This window comes from Protopterus annectens, chromosome 6.part1 (genome assembly GCF_019279795.1).
Source record: "Protopterus annectens isolate FY-2018-M chromosome 6.part1, PAN1.0, whole genome shotgun sequence".
In the NCBI taxonomy this organism is placed as follows: Eukaryota; Metazoa; Chordata; order Ceratodontiformes; family Protopteridae; genus Protopterus; species Protopterus annectens.
In genome coordinates this window covers 75,356,841-75,377,232 of record NC_056738.1, presented here as the reverse complement: position 1 = coordinate 75,377,232, position 20,392 = coordinate 75,356,841, and the positions used below count along the sequence as shown (strand labels likewise).

The 20,392-nt window shown below is 42.0% G+C and overlaps 1 protein-coding gene across 4 annotated transcripts in view; it reads right to left on the bottom strand.

Annotated features, from left to right (window-relative positions):
- The window catches only part of UBR3 (ubiquitin protein ligase E3 component n-recognin 3), a 4,226,407-nt gene that overhangs the window by 331,788 nt on the left and 3,874,227 nt on the right, over positions 1 to 20,392 (bottom strand). For all 4 annotated transcript variants that reach the window (XM_044075499.1, XM_044075501.1, XM_044075502.1 and 1 more), the window contains one exon: positions 18,771 to 18,896. In XM_044075499.1, coding sequence (XP_043931434.1) covers positions 18,771 to 18,896 — 126 coding nt within the window. The remainder of the gene's footprint in view (positions 1 to 18,770; positions 18,897 to 20,392) is intronic.

The window sequence follows — 20,392 nt, the reverse complement described above, 5'->3', positions numbered from 1 at the left end:
TGTTTGTGAGTAAGATTGAAAACTATTATCAAGTGCTCTAGATTTAGTATATATATGTTATCCGCTTTCACTAGCCTGGGGAGCAACTGCCAACTTTGCTTGAGATGTTGCCTGATGAGGTCTTTAAAGGTGGCTTTGGACGATATGTTTTGAATGCTAGTAGGGATAGAGTTCCATTTTTTAGCCACTGAACTACTATATAGTGCATCTCCAAAGCTATTGTAGCTGTCGGTGACTTCTAGTAGTAGTTTGCTTGATGATCTAAGAGGCCTTTTGGCTGAGTGATGTTGTACTAGGTTTTTGAGGGCAGGACACTTATTGGGGAGGTAATAGATAGAATGACAGAGGCAGAGCTGATTGTAGGTTAGGAGGTTGGGCAGTTCAAGCCAGTGGAGCTGTCTCAAAGCAGTAAAGTGATGAGTTCTATATGAGCAATTTGCAGCAAAGCGGGCAATTCTGTTATAGCAGGCATCCATTTTGCTTAGTTCAGTTATGTTGAGATTAGTCAGAATAGGAGTGGCATAGAGTAGGGTGGATAGAAGTTGGGAGTGAGCAATGCTGATCTTGTGTTGTTGGTAAGAAATGGTTTGATGGTAGAGTGACCCCAGTCTGGCATGTACTTTTTTAATAGTTAAGTTGAGATGACCATCAGATTTTAGGTGGGAGTCTATGGTTATTCCCAATAGCTTAGCCTGTGCCACTGGAGCAATTGGAGTACCATTTGTGGAGTAGATAGTGAACTGCCTGTTAGTGTTTTTGTTAGAACTGGTTATAATCATAAGCTGAATTTTCTTTGGATTGAGGATAAGTTGGGCTTTGGTAAGGTAGTTTTCAACGTCAGAGAATGCTAGTTGAGTTGGGAATGTTTTGTGTCATCTGCATACTGAATTACATTACTTTCTTTTGTTCAGGTATTCCATTCTAACTTCCTGTTACCATCCCCTGCTTCACTAGTCTTATATTGTCTGAAAGTATTGGAACCTTAGGTCCCATTCATTTACAAGGACCTTTCATCTTCTTTCCCTGAGGGGACTCTTTTCCAGGGCCTTACTGTATCTTGTTTCCTCTGTGTCTATGACCCAACTTCGATGTATATTTTCCCTAATTAGCTCTGTATCTTCAAGTGTTTTCTCCAATACATTTCGTAGTACCTGTCTAAGCTCTGTCAGTGATATACACCCTCAGACTCAGTGGATAAGCTTGCAGGTTCTTTTATTCATAATTAATCCATTCTTACCCTTACTTACGCCAGTTAAATTAATACTGTCTCTCCTCTTTCCAGGACATGTCTCCATTTTACACCTATACTTCATCTTCTAAATACTTAAGTCAATTACTAATTTTGTTTGCTGTTCTTCACATGTACCAGTTTCTTGCTGAAGTTTGATAGCCTCTCCCTTTTCATACAAAATTTAATGACACAATTAGCAATCCCTGGTACAGATGCAGCCATGCCATCTTTCGTCATAGTTATAAGCCTTTTCTCAAACTCAGGTATATTACACAGTGAGAAATTATTTCTTTCTTTTTTTCCATTACCCAGCATAAGCTGTAATTTAAACCACACCAACAAAACCTTATTAAGCCTCTACTTATGGGATCTCTTATTATAAAATATTCTAAGTACATTCCATGGAAAACAAAATACGTGCATGACCACTTTTCCAAGAGGGTGCTAAGGCTACCATTTAGAAATCAAGCCAGTACTGCCATAAATTATAAATATCCAAAATACTGCTTCCCTTGTCTATAGTGAAGGTAACTGAATATATTTTGCAACATAACAGCCTACAAAAGCCAAGTTATTTTTATACAAGTTTAAACTGCCAGCAATAAATAATTTTGTCCTGAAATCCAAAATAATTAATTTAATTTCTGAGATACAGTAAGGGGTGTTGTTGGGGGAAATAGGGAAAGTGTCCTAAAATATGAAACTACATGAAACAGATGCATATTAGGGAATGTGTTAGTAATGCAGTGCTGTTCTACCTTAAATGTCTTTTTTTCCTTTTGTTTCCCTTGTTGGGTTTTGAGCAGCAAAGTTTGTTTTCTGTGTGGAGATTATGGATAATTTTTGAATAAATTATGACTGTTTAAAAATATTCTAGGATATGGGATTTTTTTTAATCACATTTTCCAAAAATCCTACTATACCCTCAATTGCTACCCATGACAGTATAAACATGACAAGAACTGCAAATTCCATTCATAGAATCAGATGTGCTACACAGAGAAATACTACATACAGAAACAGAGCTCAGTTATGTTAAAAGACAGTCAGAAAAAACAAGTTATGTCTTACCATAACGTTCCATCTGTGTTGTTCATCTTCTTTCATTCATCACTGATGGGTTCGGTTCCGAGCCCTCAGAATCGAGTCGGCCTATTACCAAGTTCGCGCCAGCCAAAAAACTCTTGAACTAAATATCTACCCAGGGTTTGCTAAGAAAAGGAAGTAAAGACGAGGCCACTTCTACGCAAGTACCCTAGGGCACCACTTAGACCTAAAGCATCCCCCAAGAGCTTTTGGAGGGGGAAGGAGGGTGGGAAGTGATGAATGAAAGAAGATGGACAACACAGATGGAACGTTATGGTTAGACATAACTGCTTTATCTGATATTGTTAATCTTCTTTCCATTCATCACTGATGGGACAGAATCCCAAGCTACATTGAGGTCCATGGGTGGCCCTTATGGAAGAAAATTCCTGAGTACCATTCAGCCAAAGGCAGCTCTCTCTCTGGAGACCAGGTCCAATTTGTAATGATTGACAAAGGTATGAAGCTTAACCCAAGTAGCTGCTGCAAAGATGTCATCCATGGAAGCCTTGGAATGGAATGCTATAGATGTTGCCACAGATCTAGTGGAGTGGGCTTTAACTTTCGGAATGGATTCTTTACCGAGGGAATAGATGAAACGTATGCAATCCCTTAGCGATTTTGATAATGTAACCTTGGAAACAGCCTCTCCCATTTTGGGTTCAGAAAAGGAAATGAAAAGCTGTTCCGCTTTACGGATAGGTTTGGTCTTGTCTAGGTAAAATCTCAACTGTCTATGTACATCTAAGGAGTGAAGGCAATACTCTCCTCTATTGGCAAAATTCGGAAAAAACACTGCAAGATCAATGGACTGGTTAATAGAGAATTCAGAAACAACTTTGGGAAGAAAGGATGGGTTCATCCTAAGTGACACACTATCTTTATGAAAGACCAAATAGGGCCTCTTGATACACAATGCCTGCAGCTCCGAGACTCTTCTGGCAGAGGTAATGGCTACCATGAACAAAGATTTCCAAGACAAAAACTTTAGGTCACACTTAGAAGCAGGATAAAAGGGTTTTTGAATCAAAGACTAGAGGACTAAAGTGAGCTTCCATGGTTCCACGGGCTGTCTGAGAGAAGGCTTGAGATGAGAGTTCCCCTTGAGGAAAGCCTTGCAGAGGCATAAAGAGATAAAGATATAAGAGGGGTGCCATTTATACCATTGTGGAAATAGGAAATTGCCTCTAGATGCACTCGTACTGTAGAGGCAAAGGCCCCATTATCAAAAACCATAGCCAAGTATTGAAGCACTGCCGTAACTGGAGCCGAATACACGTCTAGCATGTTATCCTTAGACCAGATGGAGAACCTTTTCCATTTATCTTGATATAGTCTTCTGGTGGATGGTTTGTGAGAGGCCAGAATGATGTCTCTGACAGGCAAGGAGAGATCAGCTTGCCTGGCGACTAGTGGAAGTGGAGAAATCAAGCTGTCAGCTTGAGACTGGACAGATTTGGGTGACTCAAACCTTGGGGGTGAGTAATCAGATCTGGTAGCGGGTCCAGAATCCATGGCGGGTATACTAGGTGAGGCCAAAGATAAGGGTAACCAAACTTGTCGAGGCCAGAATTGGGCTATGAGGATCACCTTGTATCTCAACCGAAGAGCTTTCTTTAGAAATTGTGGGATCAGAGGAATGGGAGGATAAGTGGTAGAGAAGTCTCATGGGCCAATCTTGGATCAGAGCATCCCTCGGTGACCCCCCCCCTCTGGGGGAAGTAGCTGCTGCACTTGGTATTTTATTTATTTATTTACATTTGTTAACCGGGAGTGTCTGACTGGACGCAAGTCCATTTTCAGTGGAGGCCCAGGGAGAAAAGCTCCACAGTTAAAATAAACAAACAGTAGTTACATTGGATTACATAGCGATTAACAATTTAACATAACAATTACAACATATTTACAGATGAAGAACATAGTACATCAGTAGACAACTAGAATCTTTATCTGTGAAGTATATAACAGACATTAACAAATGTTACAAGAAGAAGTTCCTGCTGTATAATAAGTACTAGGCTTATGAACATCTGAGCTTGCTATAATCAAGGTAGTTAGTGGAGTGGAAAGAAAGGTAGTGGTTGGATGGGGTGGATGATATTAGAGTGGGAGTTGCAAGGGCATAGCCAGCATGTTTTTAGGTGCGCTTTTAGTAAAATTTTGAAGTGGGTGAATGATGGTATGGAGGTAATTGTGGGTGGGAGGGAGTTCCATAATTTGGTATATGATGGGGAAGCAAAAAGATCGCAGTAAGGCTGGCCCCAGTGGCTGAAGATTACAGACGCCACCTCGGGGTTGAGGGACTACTCGTGGGGCAGGAGAAGGCATCTGCTCAGTTTGTCCGCAATCACAATGGAGCTCCCCGGGATATGCGTTGCTATCAGAAAGCGGTTGAAAGCTATCGCCCACTGCCAAATTCTCATGGCTTCTCGACATGGGGGGGTAGGACTTGGTTCCTCCTTGCTTGTTGATGCACCAGGCCACTGACATATTGCCTGATTGAACTGCAAATGTCCCAGAAGTGAGAGGTGAATGAAAGGCCTGCAACCCTAACAGCATGGTTCTCAGTTCCAGAACATTGATATGCAGGTGGGCCTCTGAGGTGGACCATGTGTCTTGGACAATCTTTCCCTGGAAATGGTCCCTCCACCCTATCAGGGAAGCATCCGTGGTCACAATGGCTGTTGGCTGGAGAGGTTGAAATGGGCAGCTCCAAAGAGCTACGTCTGACTTCACCCACCAAAGCAGGTCCTGTTTGCAGGAGTTGGTTATTTGAGTCTTGTAATCCAGGGGATGACAGTTTGAAAACCACTGACACAGAAGGAGCCACTGCAGAATCCGCATATGTGGCTTTGCTAGAGGCATTACTGGAATTGACGCAGCTATAGAAACTAGGGCCTGAAGAACTTCCCTTGCAGAGACTGTTGTTTGAGATAGGATCACCCGGAGTTGAAGCCTCAACTGATGGAGTCTGTGAAGAGAGAGTGATACCTGACAGGACTGAGTACTGAACACTGCTCCAATGAACTCTATTTGTTGTGTAAGGATAAGGTTTGATTTCTCCCAATGTATCGTTATTCCCAACAATTTTGCCAGAGAGAGAGTATAGTGCAGCGCTGTTACCAGAAGATGCTCGGTGGGGGTGGTAAGGAGCCAGTCATCTAGATATGGAAACACCAGGAATCCTTTTAGTCTCAAGTGAGCTGTTACCACTGCAATGCATTTCGTGAACACACTGGGGGCTGTAGAGAGACCAAATGACAGGGCACGGAATTGGTAATGACATGCTCCTAGCCGGAAGCGAAGCAGACTCCTGGAGCATTTGTCCATCTTGATGTGGTAAATACACATCCTGGAGATTTATAGAGCACATCCAATTGCCTTCTCTTAAAAAGGGAAGGATGGACTGAACCGTGACCATCAGTAATTTGGTTTGGGTGACAGACTTGTTTAAACTGCTGAGATCCAAAATGTCCCCTGTCTTTTTTGGCACCAAAAAGAATCTTGAGCAAAATCCGGATCCACGCTGGTCTGGTGGGACTGGTTGGATGACTCTTTTTTGAGACAGCTTTATAAGCTCTGAAGCTGCTTCTTCCCTTTGACTGATTGGATCGTAGGGAAGTTTTCTTGGAAATTTCGGCTGACAAGAAAGGATAATAGTGTGGTTGGATGACTCTTTTTTGAGACAGCTTTATAATCTCTGAAGCTGCTTCTTCCCTTTGACTGGCTGGAACGTAGGGAAGTTTTCTTAGAAATTTCGGCTGACAAGAAAGGGGAATAGTTTAACCTCTGGTAATAATGTTCTGCACCCAATGCTCGGTGGTGATAGATTGCCAGGCAGCTTGATGCAGAGAGAAACGACCCCCGACTGCTTCCAGAGGTAAGAAATTGGGCTGCCCCTCAGGAGCGCTGCTAAGGCTGTCCAAAGGAGGAGTCCCTGGAGCCTTGGTTGGGATGACCCCCTCTGCCTCCATAGGGGGCATCTTCTGGAATTGTTAGCCCCTCTGCCTCTGGGAGTATCATCACCACGTGCGGCATGGAAAGGACCCAGAGATTTCTTATGCCACATTTTCCCACTCTGTTGATTCCTGGAGAATGTACGTTGAGGGTTGGAAAACCGTACGCCTTTGGCAAGGTTTTTCCATCCTGCTCGCACCTAGCTAGCGTGTTCTTCACTTTGGAGCCAAAAAGGGATGAAGCTGCGATGGGAGCATTCAGAAAGGAAGAACTGAAGGGTGCGCGAGGCCACAAATGCACATCCAGGCATAATGGCTTATAATGCCCGAACCCGCTGCTCTACCCACCCCTTCAGTCACGTGTGAGAGCAACCTCACAGACGAGCTGGATACTGATTCCAGGGTTGGGAGTTGCGAGCCACTTTGTCCCTGACATTGTCAGACAGCTGTCTTGTGAGTGTCCCACAGAGTTCGGAAATCAAGTCCCTCTGGAGCCTCGTAAAATGTGCCAAATAATTCAGAGATCGTATAGCAAAGGTACCTGATACAAAAACATGCTCTTCAAGTCTGTCCGCTGACCGGGACTCCCTGTTGGGCGGGTGGACATCAGGACTTTCCTCAGCCAAGTCCTTTTTCATGGCCACCACCACCACAATAGCATCAACTGGTAACTCTTTGGACCAGTGCAGGTTCTCCTCTGGAGGGGAAAGAATTTTGTCTGGTCTCCGGGGGGGTCGTCTCAATCGAATCTGGGTTCTTCCAAGTATGCTGCACGATGAGCTCATTGGCAGGCGGGGTCACCCAAGAGGTAGAAGGCTGGGCAAGAAAAGCCTGCAGGAACATGGACTCCTCAGATAAAGGGTGGGAGGGTTTCTAGTCACCTCTCTGCTGTAACACCTCCAGGATGTCTCCAAAGGAGACATCATCAGGAGGTGACCATGGGGACCCTTCACCATCATCGTAATCCGTGTCTTCCATTAAGGACTCCTTGGGTGAGTACATATGCTTCCTTCTGCACGTCTTCTTTCAAGGGGGCACCTCTGTAGGGGTCTCTGAGTGCCTCTATAGGGGTTTCTGAGGAGGACTCGGAAGATTGGGTACCCTGAACAGAGGTGTCCTAAATCTCAAAATGCACTCACTCGAGGCACTCCTTAAAATGGAGAACATTGATATCTGTGCAGTGACTGAGACCTGGTTCAAGGCTCTAGAGAGTACCCCTGCATTACCAGGCTATAACTCATACCACACTTTTCGGCCATCTAACCTGACCAGAACACCAAAGGTGGAGGTGTGTCCATATTCATTAAGGATATCCACACCTCCAAGCTAGTTGCGCAGCATAATACATCCGAGGTTATCCAAGTGCAAATAACTTTTGGGCAAAACTGCAATCCAAATTGTAGATTGCAACAGATCCCCCAACATGTCCCAGGATTCCCACTCCTCCTTTCTTGATATACTGGAAAATATTAAAGTTCAACCAAACACCCTATAATGGGCGATTTCAACTACCCCACCATTAACGGGGAAAACTACTCATGTACCAACTCCTTCGCTCAACGCTTTCTGGAATTCATAAATTCCAAGTCCCTGGATCAACTTATCCACACCCCCACCAGGGGCAACAATATCCTAGACCTAGTCATTACCAACATGCGTGACCGGTGTTCCACACCTGAAGTCAACTCCTCATTGGTCAGATTCAACTATAAGTTAATCACCCTAGATATACGCGTCCCACCGCACCCACCATTAAGAAAACCATGGTAAAAAATTTCTCCAAAGCTAAATTCATGCTTCTTAAGACAGAAGTGGTGAATTTCATGACACCCATGCAGATAGACAATACAGTTACGACTGCTGAATCCTACACAAATGCACTCTATAAGCACTTACACGAATTAATGGATTGTGCTATCCCAAACAGAACCAAGATGCTATCCTCCAAAAAAGGAAGCCAATCTGGTAGTCCCCTGCCATAAACAAACTCTACAATAAAGGAAGAAACTGTTGCAAAAGAGAGTAAAATCCCATGAGTGGAGGAGCTCCCTGGTCAGCCTCAGTAAGAAACTGAGATCCCTTATAAGATCCTCCAAAGTTAGCTACGAAAACAAAATTGCCACTGATTCTAAGGGCAACCACAAAGCATTCTATAGCTATGTCAAGAATCTCAATGGCAACACCCAGATCTGCTCTGAGTTACAGCACAACAGCATGAAAATTACAGAACCAACTGATGTGGCCAACATCCTGGCAGATAGGTTCAGTGCTAACTTTACCCCCCTCTCACCTCCTAAAGGGCCCATATCTATACAGGAAGAATGCAGAGTCCCTGTAATCACATCTATGCAGGTAAAAGCTGCACTCTCTAAAACCAAAAACACAGCATCCATGGGACAGGACAACATCCCAGGCTGCGTTTTACACGAACTTCAGAACGAACTGGCTCCCCACCTAAGCACCATGTTCAATCATAATCTCATGTCAAGCTTTGTGCCCACTGAATGGCACACAGCAACAGTTATCCCACTCCACAAAGGGGGAGCCACCACTGATCCTGGGAACTATTGACCTATTAGCCTGACGAGCCTGGTCTGCAAGGCCATGGAATGTATCATCATGGAACTCAAAGACAGTGGTAACCTCCAAACTCTGGACCCCACCCAGTTCGGGTTTGTAAAAGGCAGATCATGCCTTCTGAACCTGAGCAACTTCTTTGAGGCAGTCATCAAAGCCGTATACGAGGGTAAGGTGGTTCACACAGCCTATCTTGACCTTGCCAAGGCTTTCGACACCATCCCCCATTCTGGAATTATAGCTAAACTCACTAAACTAGGTATAAATCCCAACGTCACAAGATGGTTGCCAACTGGCACACTGTCAGAACCCACACTGTAAAAGTTGCAGACTCCAAATCTGACTTCAAACCAGTGACAAGTGGAGTACCACAGGGTTCAGTCCTGGGACATCTCCTGTTTGGTATCTACTTCTCTGAAGTACAGGCTAACACAGAAGGCCTCTGGCTAGCAAAGTTCATAGATGACTGCAAACTAGGAGCCATAGTCAAGTCCCCAAATGATGTGGCCATCCTACAGAAGGGCCTCGCTGAGACAGATGCCTGGTGTCAGAGGCATGGCCTCAAGCTCAATGCCAAAAAGTGCACTGTCATCCCCTTTGATAAGAACTCTGTACCCATGAAATACCACATAAACGGCAGTCTACTTAATGCCAAATGTGTGATAAGAGACCTTGTGACCCAGGTGGACAGTAGTCTCTCCTTTGACAATCACATAGCCATAGAATCAGACATAAAAAACTTCTCCAAAGCTGATTACAGCTTCCTGAGGGATGGTATGAACAGTTTCACAGCCCCCTCTTCCTCTGTAGGAACAGGCACCAATATCCAAAACTACACCAAAGCACTATATGAGCATTTATACAGATGCATGGAATCAGGAATACCCGAAAGGCCTAAATAATCCTCTGCTAGGAAGAATAAACCTGTATGGTGGCCATCTGCAATGAATAAACTCTATAACAAAAGGAAAAATTGCTGTCTAAGACCAAGAAGGAGCAGGTGCCCAATTGGAAGCAATGTCTCCTTAGCCTGAACAAACAAATAAGAGCACTAGTGAAATTCTCCAAAGCAAACTTCGAGTCCAAATTGGCCACATTTACTACACACAATCATAAGGCCTTCTTCACATGTGTCTGCAACCTCAAAGGAAGCACCCAGATCTGTTCAGAACTGGTGGTCAAGGACACCACATATACAAATGCCGTACATATAGCAAACATGCTGGTTGACAGATTCAGTGAAAACTTTACCCTTCTGACCCCCCATCAGTAAATCAGGACATCCTCAGTACCTGCCCCCTTCTCCTTATATCTAGGGAACAGGTCATCACTGCTGTCTCAAAGACAAAGACAAAAACTATAGCCTCATTGGGACCAGATAACATCCCCAGCTGCATCCTACGTAAACTCAGGCAGCATTAGGCACCCGATTCGCCCCAGCTGAGTGGAGGACAGCCACTGTCATCCCTTTACACAAAGGTGGAGCATCCACCGATCTGGGAAATTACAGATCCATCAGCCTAACTAGCCTGATCTGCAAGGCCATGGAACGGATTATCATTGGCAACCTCCAAACACTTGATCTCACACAGTTTAGCTTCGTCAAGGGGAGGTCATGTCTGTTAAATTTGGTCAACTTCTTTGAGATCGTCACCAAAGCCATGGATGAGGGGAAGATGGTGCACACCTACCTTGACCTGGCCAAAGCCTTGAACACTATTCCCTACTCGGGCATAATAGACAAACTCTCTCTCAACTAGGCATCAATCCATATGTTACCAGATGGGTAGCAAACTGGCTCACTGATAGAACCCACCTACTCAAAACAGGGGAAGCCACCTCAAGCAGTAGACAAATAACAAGCAGCGTTCCCCAGGGTTCAGTCTTGGGGCCTCTGTTATTTGGGATATACTTTTCTGAGGAGCAGGCCAAAACCAGTGGGCTATGACTGACCAAGTTTCCAGATGAGTGCAAGGTGGGTGCTGTCATCAATTCTCCCAGTGATGTGGACATCCTCCAATAGGGTCTCCCTCAGACAAATGACTGGTGCCAGAAACATGGCCTCAAGCTGAATACCAAAAAATGCATGATCATCCCCTTTGTGGAGAGTGCCGTCCCAACAAATTATCACATTAACAGCAACGTCCTAAGCACGCAATCATTTGTGAAGGATATGGGCAACCAGGTTCATAGCAACCTGATTTTTGAATACCATGCTGCTTCCATTGTACGAAAAGTCTGCTACATTGCCCACCTCATAAGTAAGGGTACCTCATTCCGGGACATGCAGCAGCTGGAGGGACCACAGAGGTTCCTCACAAGGAAGATCCAGGGCCACAAACATCTACCATATACAGATAGGCTAAAAGCCCTATCCCTCTACTCAGTTTCATACAGACTTCTCAGAGATTACCTCTGTCTGGCATACAAGGATATCATGGACCCCACCTTGATGGGACTGCTGCATATCCAAAAGTCAAGCTCCACTCGAGTAACCTGCATGCATGGCCTCAACATGGTCTGTGACATCAACAAGACTTGTTGGCAGGACAGATTTGTGTCCCAGAGACTCCCCCATCTATAGAATAGACTCCCTCTCCACATCAAGCAGAGTACCTCTTTACCCCTTTATAAGTGCAACCTGGATAACTGGAAGGGAAACAGAAAAAATACCCCTGGGATTCCACCCATGTCCCCACCGGACAGGGGCATCGGGTGCTGATTTGTTTAAACATGGGCTATTCTTGGCTAGGCTTATAAGGGCCTCAGGGCCAACAGCCTAGTAACCTCCTATGAAAGAAACTACTATCAAGAATATGTAAACAATACTGCAGAATCCTCGGAGGTTTGGGAAAAAGAATACCCTAACCTAACAAGCTGAGTTAACCATTTATGAACCTGATGGCCTGTGGAAAAAAACTGTTCTTATATCTGCTTGTTTTGGTGTGTATTCATTTATAACATCTGGCTGATGGTAAAAGTTCAAAAAGATGGTGGCCTGGATGTGATGGGTCAGTGATGATCTTCCCTGCCCTTTTCATGACTCCGGAATAGTACACATCCTGTAAGGAGGGCAAACTAGCACCAATGATATTTTCGGCAGACCTGACGATTCGATGCAACCTATTTTTGTCATGATTAGAGAGAGATCCAAACCACACTGTTACGGATCTTTATTAAATTATCACGTATGACACAGGCAATAAATGTATACATACATTTATATAAATGAAAACAAACCATATTGACATAATTTTAATTGCAAACATTATACATCACAAACCATGTTGACATAATTGTAGTTGTAAACATTATGCATCACTTATAAACATATCCAGTCATTGTCAGTCAAACATTACATAGCTCATTCAAATCCTACCTTTTATAAAAAAATCTTGTTCCTCCTCTGCATGTATTATTCTCACAATTACCATTTTTTCCTATGTAATTTGCTTTTACCCTTTTCTAAAAATAACAATGTTACTATATTCACTATTTCTAATAAAGCTGGTTTAAACTTTGATTCCATTTTCTAGTAATTGCTTTTTGGTAGTCGCCACAATTAGACTCCGCAAGGCCTTACTATGTCTAGCCAATTCCAATTCTGTATCATAGCTGAAAAAAATCATGTCCTTAGTTACACTAACTTGCTCACACAGCATCCCTGACAGAGCAGTCTGCAGAGAATCTTTAAAGGCTGCCAACTCATTACACTCCCAGAAAATATGTTCCCAATTACCTGTTTCTTCCCCAGCACACCTCCAATATTTGCTGTCTACCTAAGGAAACATTCTCTGGAGTCTATGTGGGGTATAACAATTCCTATGTAAACACTTACAAGCAAAAATCCCAAATCTTCTAGACTTTGTTGCATATTTGGGAGGCTTGCATATATCTCCCATTGTTTCTTTGCGTAATGTTTATCCAAATCTCCCTTTCCAATCCTTTCTAACCTCCTCTGATTGATTCTTATAGTTATCATGCAATATTTTACATGGTCTACTAATTCTTCCTTTTTTAACAGCAGCTCCTGTTCTACAGTCTACTAAAAACCGTACCAGTGATGATCTTTCGCTTAGGATCCACCTATTACTTTCTCTCTGCCTGCACTCTGATATAAATCCTTGATAGGGAAGGCAATCTCTATCCTGCAGTCCAAATAAATTCTTGGCCTCTTCCCATTCTATTACCTTTCCCTCTTTAATTATTTGCTCCCAATACCTTGGTTCTTTTACCAGTTTTCTCCAATAAATTCCAGCCCCCTCTTGGCTACTGTCTGTATCCCTAATTGCAGTCATCCTTATTGGCAGAATCTCCTTTCTCCATTCCCGTGCTAGCTTAGTTCTTAGAATACTTTATGCTACTTTATAAATACAATATTCTGCATGGTTATTGTTATTTTCCTTAAGGATATGCACCCAAAATCCCAGTCACTCCTTGTTAATTCAGCCCCCCCCCATTTCATCATTATCCCTTTTCCATTTTGAAATATAGATTTCTGCTTGTGCTATGTATAGGAGCCCAACTGTGTAGCTCTGAAATACCCCTTCAAATCAGGTAATCCCAAACTGCTTTATGGTTAAAATGCTCTTGGGGTGTTTCCCTGATTACATCAAGTAGGGAGACACCATGAACACAGTCTGTATTCCAGTCAGATAATACGAAACATTCATCCCAAATAAAGTATCTAGTTTTTCCTCACCAAATTTCCAAGCTCACTACAACCAACACAGAATCATGCTTCCTGACACTATTTCATAGCCACACCTGGCTGTTTCTCTTCGGAACCTTGCTAAATTCACACACATCCCCTATTACTAATGGACAATACTTTTGTTGAAACTTTGTTTTATTCTCTTTTGTGCTTTGCTCATATTTTCAAGCTTTATTAAGGAAGATAATGTAAGAATCCTACTTTTTAATCTAGGACTTGTCAACACCAGAGCCACAGAAAGATCTAAACCATGAAGTGGAAAAGTTCTGCAATTTTTTTCACATGTTTTTTGACATCTGAACAGTCCTCTAAACTTGACCATTATAATGTGAATAGTTAGGACTACAGTTCATGTGCTGGAATTCCCAATGTTTCCTTCAGTTGCTTGCTTACGTAATATGGACCACGTCAAACATCATCACATCTAGAATACTACATCTTAAAAACATAGCTTTTAACTAATTAACATATCTGCTTGTAAAATACATCAAATTCTATACATCAGAAAACTTTAAATAGCAATCAACACATATTAACTACATAAAACCTTAATACTGAAAACATCTTGTCCCATCAAATGCACAGTTGCTCTCAATATTTACACAACAGTGTACCCACAGTACTGGTAAATCTTCTGGGAACCACAAACAATCTTTTCTCTTCAGTTACTGCGCTCAGCATTAAAAATAGCACAGTTCCTAATTTCTTGCTATATTTCCTGACCATTATTACATATTCCTGCTTTACTCTCAGAAAAGAAGTTAGGATAGCGCAAAGTGGGCAGCTGACCCAGATGTGACTGGACGATCCAGATCGCTCTTTAGTCTTCTTCTTCTTTTGGCTGCTCCCGTTAGGGGACGCCACAGCAGATCAAGTATTTCCATTTCCTCCTGTCCTCTGCATCTTGCTCTGTCACACCAACCACCTGTATGTCCTCTCTCACCACATCCATAAACCTTATCTTAGGCATTCCTCTTTTCCTGTTACCTGGCAGCTTCATCCTTAGCATCTTTTTCCCAATATATTCTGCATCCCTCCTCAGCACATGTCCAAACCAACGTAATCTTGCCTCTCTGGCTTTGTCTCCAAACCTTCCAACCTGGGCTGACCCTCTAATATACTTATTCCTAATCCCGTCCATCCTCATCACACCCAGTGCAAATCTTAACATCTTCAACTACGCCACGTCAAGCTCTGACTCCTGCCTTTTTGTCAGTGCCACTGTCTCCAACCCATATAACATAGCTGTTCTCACTACCCTTTTGTAGACCTTCTCTTTCACTCTTACTGGTACTCGTCTGTCGCAAATCACTCCTGACATTCTTCTCCACCCACTCCATCCTGCCTGTACTCTCTTCTTCACCTCTCTTCCACACTCACCATTACTCTGAACTGTTGATCCCAAGTACTTAAACTCATCCACCTTCACCACATCTACTCCCTGCATCCTGACCATTCCTCTATCCTCCCTCTCATTCACACACATATATTCTTAGTCCTGCTGACCTTCATTCCTCTTCTATCTAGAGCATATATCCACCTCTCCAGGGTCTCCTCCACATGTTCCACACTCTCACTACAGATCACAATGTCCTTTAGTGCATATCATTATTTATTGATTATAACTGCCTGTATTGCATATGAGGAGTAAATTGAAGTGGTGTACTGACACTGTTTGTGGTAGACAACTGCAGCAATGTGCTACAGTTTAAAAGAAGAAAAAGCTGTTTTCTTTCTTTCTCATCAAATTGTGTGAAGAACTTTTTTTTCCTGTTTTGGTGGAGCACCAGCACCGGTCACAAAACAGCTAGCTACACCTCTATTTAATCTTAACAGTTCCTAACTATGGTTAATGTATTCTTACCAATATTTATTTTCCTTAGCAGATTAGGCACTATTAATCAGGCCTAAGCAGCATACCTTTTATGCAACCACTCTTTTCTCAATGAAAAATGTGAGTGTTATTATCTTTCCCAACAGAAGATTTCAATTTTAGTCACCATCTCAGACACTTCACAAATTATACACATATCTGTAGTGTTCTCAGTACCAGGTAAATCTGGTGACCTTAAAAGCAAGGTGAGACTGCAGAGAACAAATGAGTGCAGCTACCTCAGATATGATACAGCTGCATTATAACAAGGTCAACATTGAACACAATTATCTTGTTAAACAAATAAATGGCTATACACCAATGCACATGATAGGCAGACATTTCGCTTTCAGCCATAAAAGATATGTTTGAGGATCCCTTCTCCCAGCTGCTTCAACTGAGCTGCAGATAAATAAATGGTTTACTATCAGATACCCGAAATGTACTTGGTCGACTGTTGACATGGTCAACCGAGATTGTGCGAAATTCACAATGTCGAACACTGGAATTGCCGAAATACATGTCGACTGCTACCTAGGGATGGGTTTTAACATGGGTCAAGATAGGGCAGATGTGTATTTGCAATATTAGTGTTCAACATTGTTGCCTATAGGTCGTATTCCGATTTTTATTTGAGAAGGGGCGTTGACCGACTTCACTTTGAATAAATGATAATAAACCTAAATAAATAAATAAATTATATATATATATATATATATATATATATATATATACTATCATTATGCGCTATGTTCGAACATCAGATGTTGAATACTTCAGCAGGTGACATGAAGGTTTGCATTGTGAATGAACTGTGCATTCGCAATTCTAACTTTCGGTCATGGGACATGGTCAGCGGTTGTGTGAAATGCATCCCTTTCCTCACTGTAGTGCAATCGGAGTTGGAATATTAAGTTAGGGGGTGTGGGGCACAGCCCTGCATACCTAGGGATGGGTTGGGTAGGTAGGTGATTATGGGAAGGGTGAGATGTGTATTTCGCAATATCATGTTAGCAACATTTTCGCCAATACACCCTTGTTTTCGAAGTTTACTATTACCGAAAATGTTCATTCGATGCATAAATGAAAATAAACCTAAATTATTTAATAAATTATGATATATATATATATATATATATATATATATATATATATACACACACATATACACACACACACACACACACACACACACACACACACACATATATATATATATATATATATATATACACTTGCCTGACCAAATATAACCAGCACTGTCTATTGTAATTCAATTCAGAATTTTACAAGAGTAATGAAGGCAGCAATTTTTCTCCTCACCACTACTTTCCTCATCACAATAAGAAAGAAGAAATGTGCTGACATGCCAAACATAAGAAACTTGCATAAGTACTGTAAGCTAATGTTTTGCAGATAGGCCCAGTGCAGTAGCTCCTGGATACCAACAGGGCTTCCTGAATGCCAAGATTCTTTCACAACTGAAGGAATTGGCATCTATTGACAAACCATACCTGCAAGTACATACAAAAGTGAGGAGGATATTTCCTCATGTGTGATGAAGGGAATTGTGTGTCTTTTTTTTTGGGGGGGGGGGTGTATCTTATCCTATATCACATCGTAGCTGAATTCTCAATGGAGTAGTGATGACAGAACCTTATGTACACTGGCAAGAGAGTCACAATATATGGCTGGATGTACTGCCTGGCGAGACAGCAGAATGCTATACTTGAAAGCCAAAAGTCAAATCATTATGACTTTCATGGAAGCAGGGAATCATTCCTCCCATTTTATATGTTAACATTCCACATAATCACATTATCCATCATAATCTTTCTGAGAAGCAGGGATGAAAATGTTCCTATGGTAGAACAACTTCACTTATAAGACACAACAGAAAGAAAATAAAGTCTCCAGAGAGTCTATAGAAACTATGCATCTTCAGGATGTGAAATCCCTTGATTGTGCGGGTTCCTATCAGAACAGCGAATGCTTAAATTAGCGAATGTTCTTATATCAAACTTTAAAACGAGAAACCTGAAAATGTGGAAGGCACGGAACATTGATTTTTTTTCCAAGGGAAAAAAATTGACAGGCAATTCTCCAGACTTTGCTGTTTTCTCCACTGTGGTGCGATCTTGGAGTTGGTATATTTAAGTTAGGGGTGTGGGGGGCGAAGCCCCCCACTTTATTTTGCCTGTACATTGGTTTTTTTTTTTTTTTGGATCAGCGAATTTTTTCCCTGGGAAAAAATTCAGTGATCTGTTCCTTTGACATTTTAAGGTTTCGTGTTTTTAAGTTCGACAGAAGAGCGCTCACTATCTTTAGCGCTCGATCTTCTGATATGAATTAATTAACGGTGAAGAATGAAAGCCCCACCCACCGAAAACCTGCACACACACACACACACACACACACACACACACACACAAAAAAATAAATAAACAAAAAAATAAAAAAAAAACAAGTTGACATGTACAGACACTTGGACATCATCTTCTGGCTTTATAACCAGGGAACCCTCACTGACAGCTGCAGTGCTGTCTTGTGCAGACTGTCCATCAAAGAGGTCACAGCAATAACACCTATCAGATTCATAAGCACATACGATGAGGCCCCTTTAGATGCAAGAGGCTCAATGTGCAGGATAATACTTGCCACCCTGTTTTTAGTAAAACATACTGGATAAATCAGAGGGGTTGACATGAGATTCCTCCAGTTGTAGTATGAAGAGCTACAAAACATATAACAGGTAAACTAGACACGATCACACAAAAGTCCTGTTCAGCTTGGTTCTGCAGGTAGTCTCAGTGCAGTGCTTCTTTAGATGCCAAAATGACTGCTCTCATTCCTTCTAAAGAACTCACTTCAGTGGCAAATTTTGTTTTCTAGAACAGGAAGTGGACTCTAGCTGCTGGCATGAATGATCTTTCAAAACTCAATAACATCTCTTAGAAACCCACACAGGTTTCCTACTGTAATTCTGAGACTTGTAAGCACAAGCCCCAGAATTACTAGAATTTGGTTCTAAACAGAACAGAAAAGAAAAGCAAAGGCAGTGGTGGGTGAAATGAAAATGCAATAATGTGTAATACTTCATTAATCATAAACTAGCAGCATCTCCATACAAGAGGGTTTTGATGGCACAACGAGTGAAGAGAAACAATTATTTGATACTCTCAGTGCTTAATTACCATGTTCCCTCCTTGAAACACTCTCCTCCATTCAGCTCCTTCAACCTAAAAATAAGCAGTTCTATGGTGACCTACTATTCCATTACTCAAAAGTAAAAAATTAGTTGAGAACAACTATAATACTATTTATTTAGCATACCTGGCAACTCAACAGTTCATCACCAAAGAGGTGGTGCTGAAGAAGACTGGAGATTCTTAAAAATGGTAAGCAATATTGTTGCAAGTAATGTTCTATAGACTGAGGTGACCAGACACTTGAACTAAGCTGGAAAAAAAAAAGATAAAATATTTAGTATATAGCTTTATACATCAGTTCTTGTGTCTTACATAACATACCTTTCATGTATATCTGTCAAGTAAATGCAAAAAAATAAATACTACCAATAAAATCACTTTCTTACCATATCAATTGATCTATGAGGAGACCATCTGCCATGGGTCTAAAAAAGCGATTATCTTTCTTTCCCTTCCTTCTACTCCAAATGAGTATATTTTTGCAGACGCCCCCACACTAAGGGGGTACAAGCTCCCTATGCCAGCACATGTTATGACAAAACAAGCCATAGAAGGAGTATCCACTTAGCCAATGATCTTGTCAGTTCATCCCACAAACACAGAGCATGCAAAATGCCTGCAAATCAAAAAGACAAAGAACTGACACCTACACCAGTACAAGACTAATTAGACGTGTTTGTCGGCATATATATATATATATATATATATATATATATATATATATATATATATATATATATACACACACACACACATACACATATGTGTAGCTATATGTATGTATGTATATATATATATATGGGTCCCCTACTATTTACCGAAACGCCTATTCGCCGACAAAGAAATCACCGACACCAAACGACCGACAACAAAAAGTACCGACAACGCAAAACACGAACACCATAACACCGAACACCATAACACCGACACACTACACGTAAACGACACAGTACACTACAGGACATATCCACTAGCCCTAACCCAAACCCTAACCCTAAGGTCCGACACTACCGCACTCTCCCTACCTGCACCCTAACCTAACTCACTTACCCACCCCTAACCCCAAGCTCGACACTACCGCACTCTCCCTACCTGCACCCTAACCCTAACTCACTTACCCACCCCTAACCCCAAGCTCCGACACTACACACTCTCCCTACCTGCACCCTAACCCTAACTCACTTACTCACCCCTAACCCCAAGCTCCGACACTACCGCACACTCACCTATCACACACCCTAACCCTACATCTCTCACTATTGCACACTTACCTGTCCGCTCCCTACTCCTAAATCCTCACTATCGCATACTTACCAGGTCGCTTACACATTCCCCTTGTCGGTCTTCCAGCTGTCGGGATTCCAGCGTGTCGGTCAACTGCGTTGTCGGTTTGGTGTCGGTGATTTCTTTGTCGGAATCGCGTTTCGGTAAATAGTAGGGGACCCATATATATATATATATATATATATATATATATATATATATATATATACACACACACACACACACACATATATATATATATATATATATACACACACGCACACACATATATACAGGTGCTCAATTGCAATTCTGAGACTTGTACGCATGAGCCCCAAAATTACTTAAAAAAAGTCTGAAAACAGAGAACAAATGCATGAATATCACGATGAACATAGTACAGTTTTGTACCTACCATAAATGTAGATGTTCGAGTGTTAATACAGCTGCAGTCCAGGTTTCCCTCCCTCCTTCCCCTCTTGG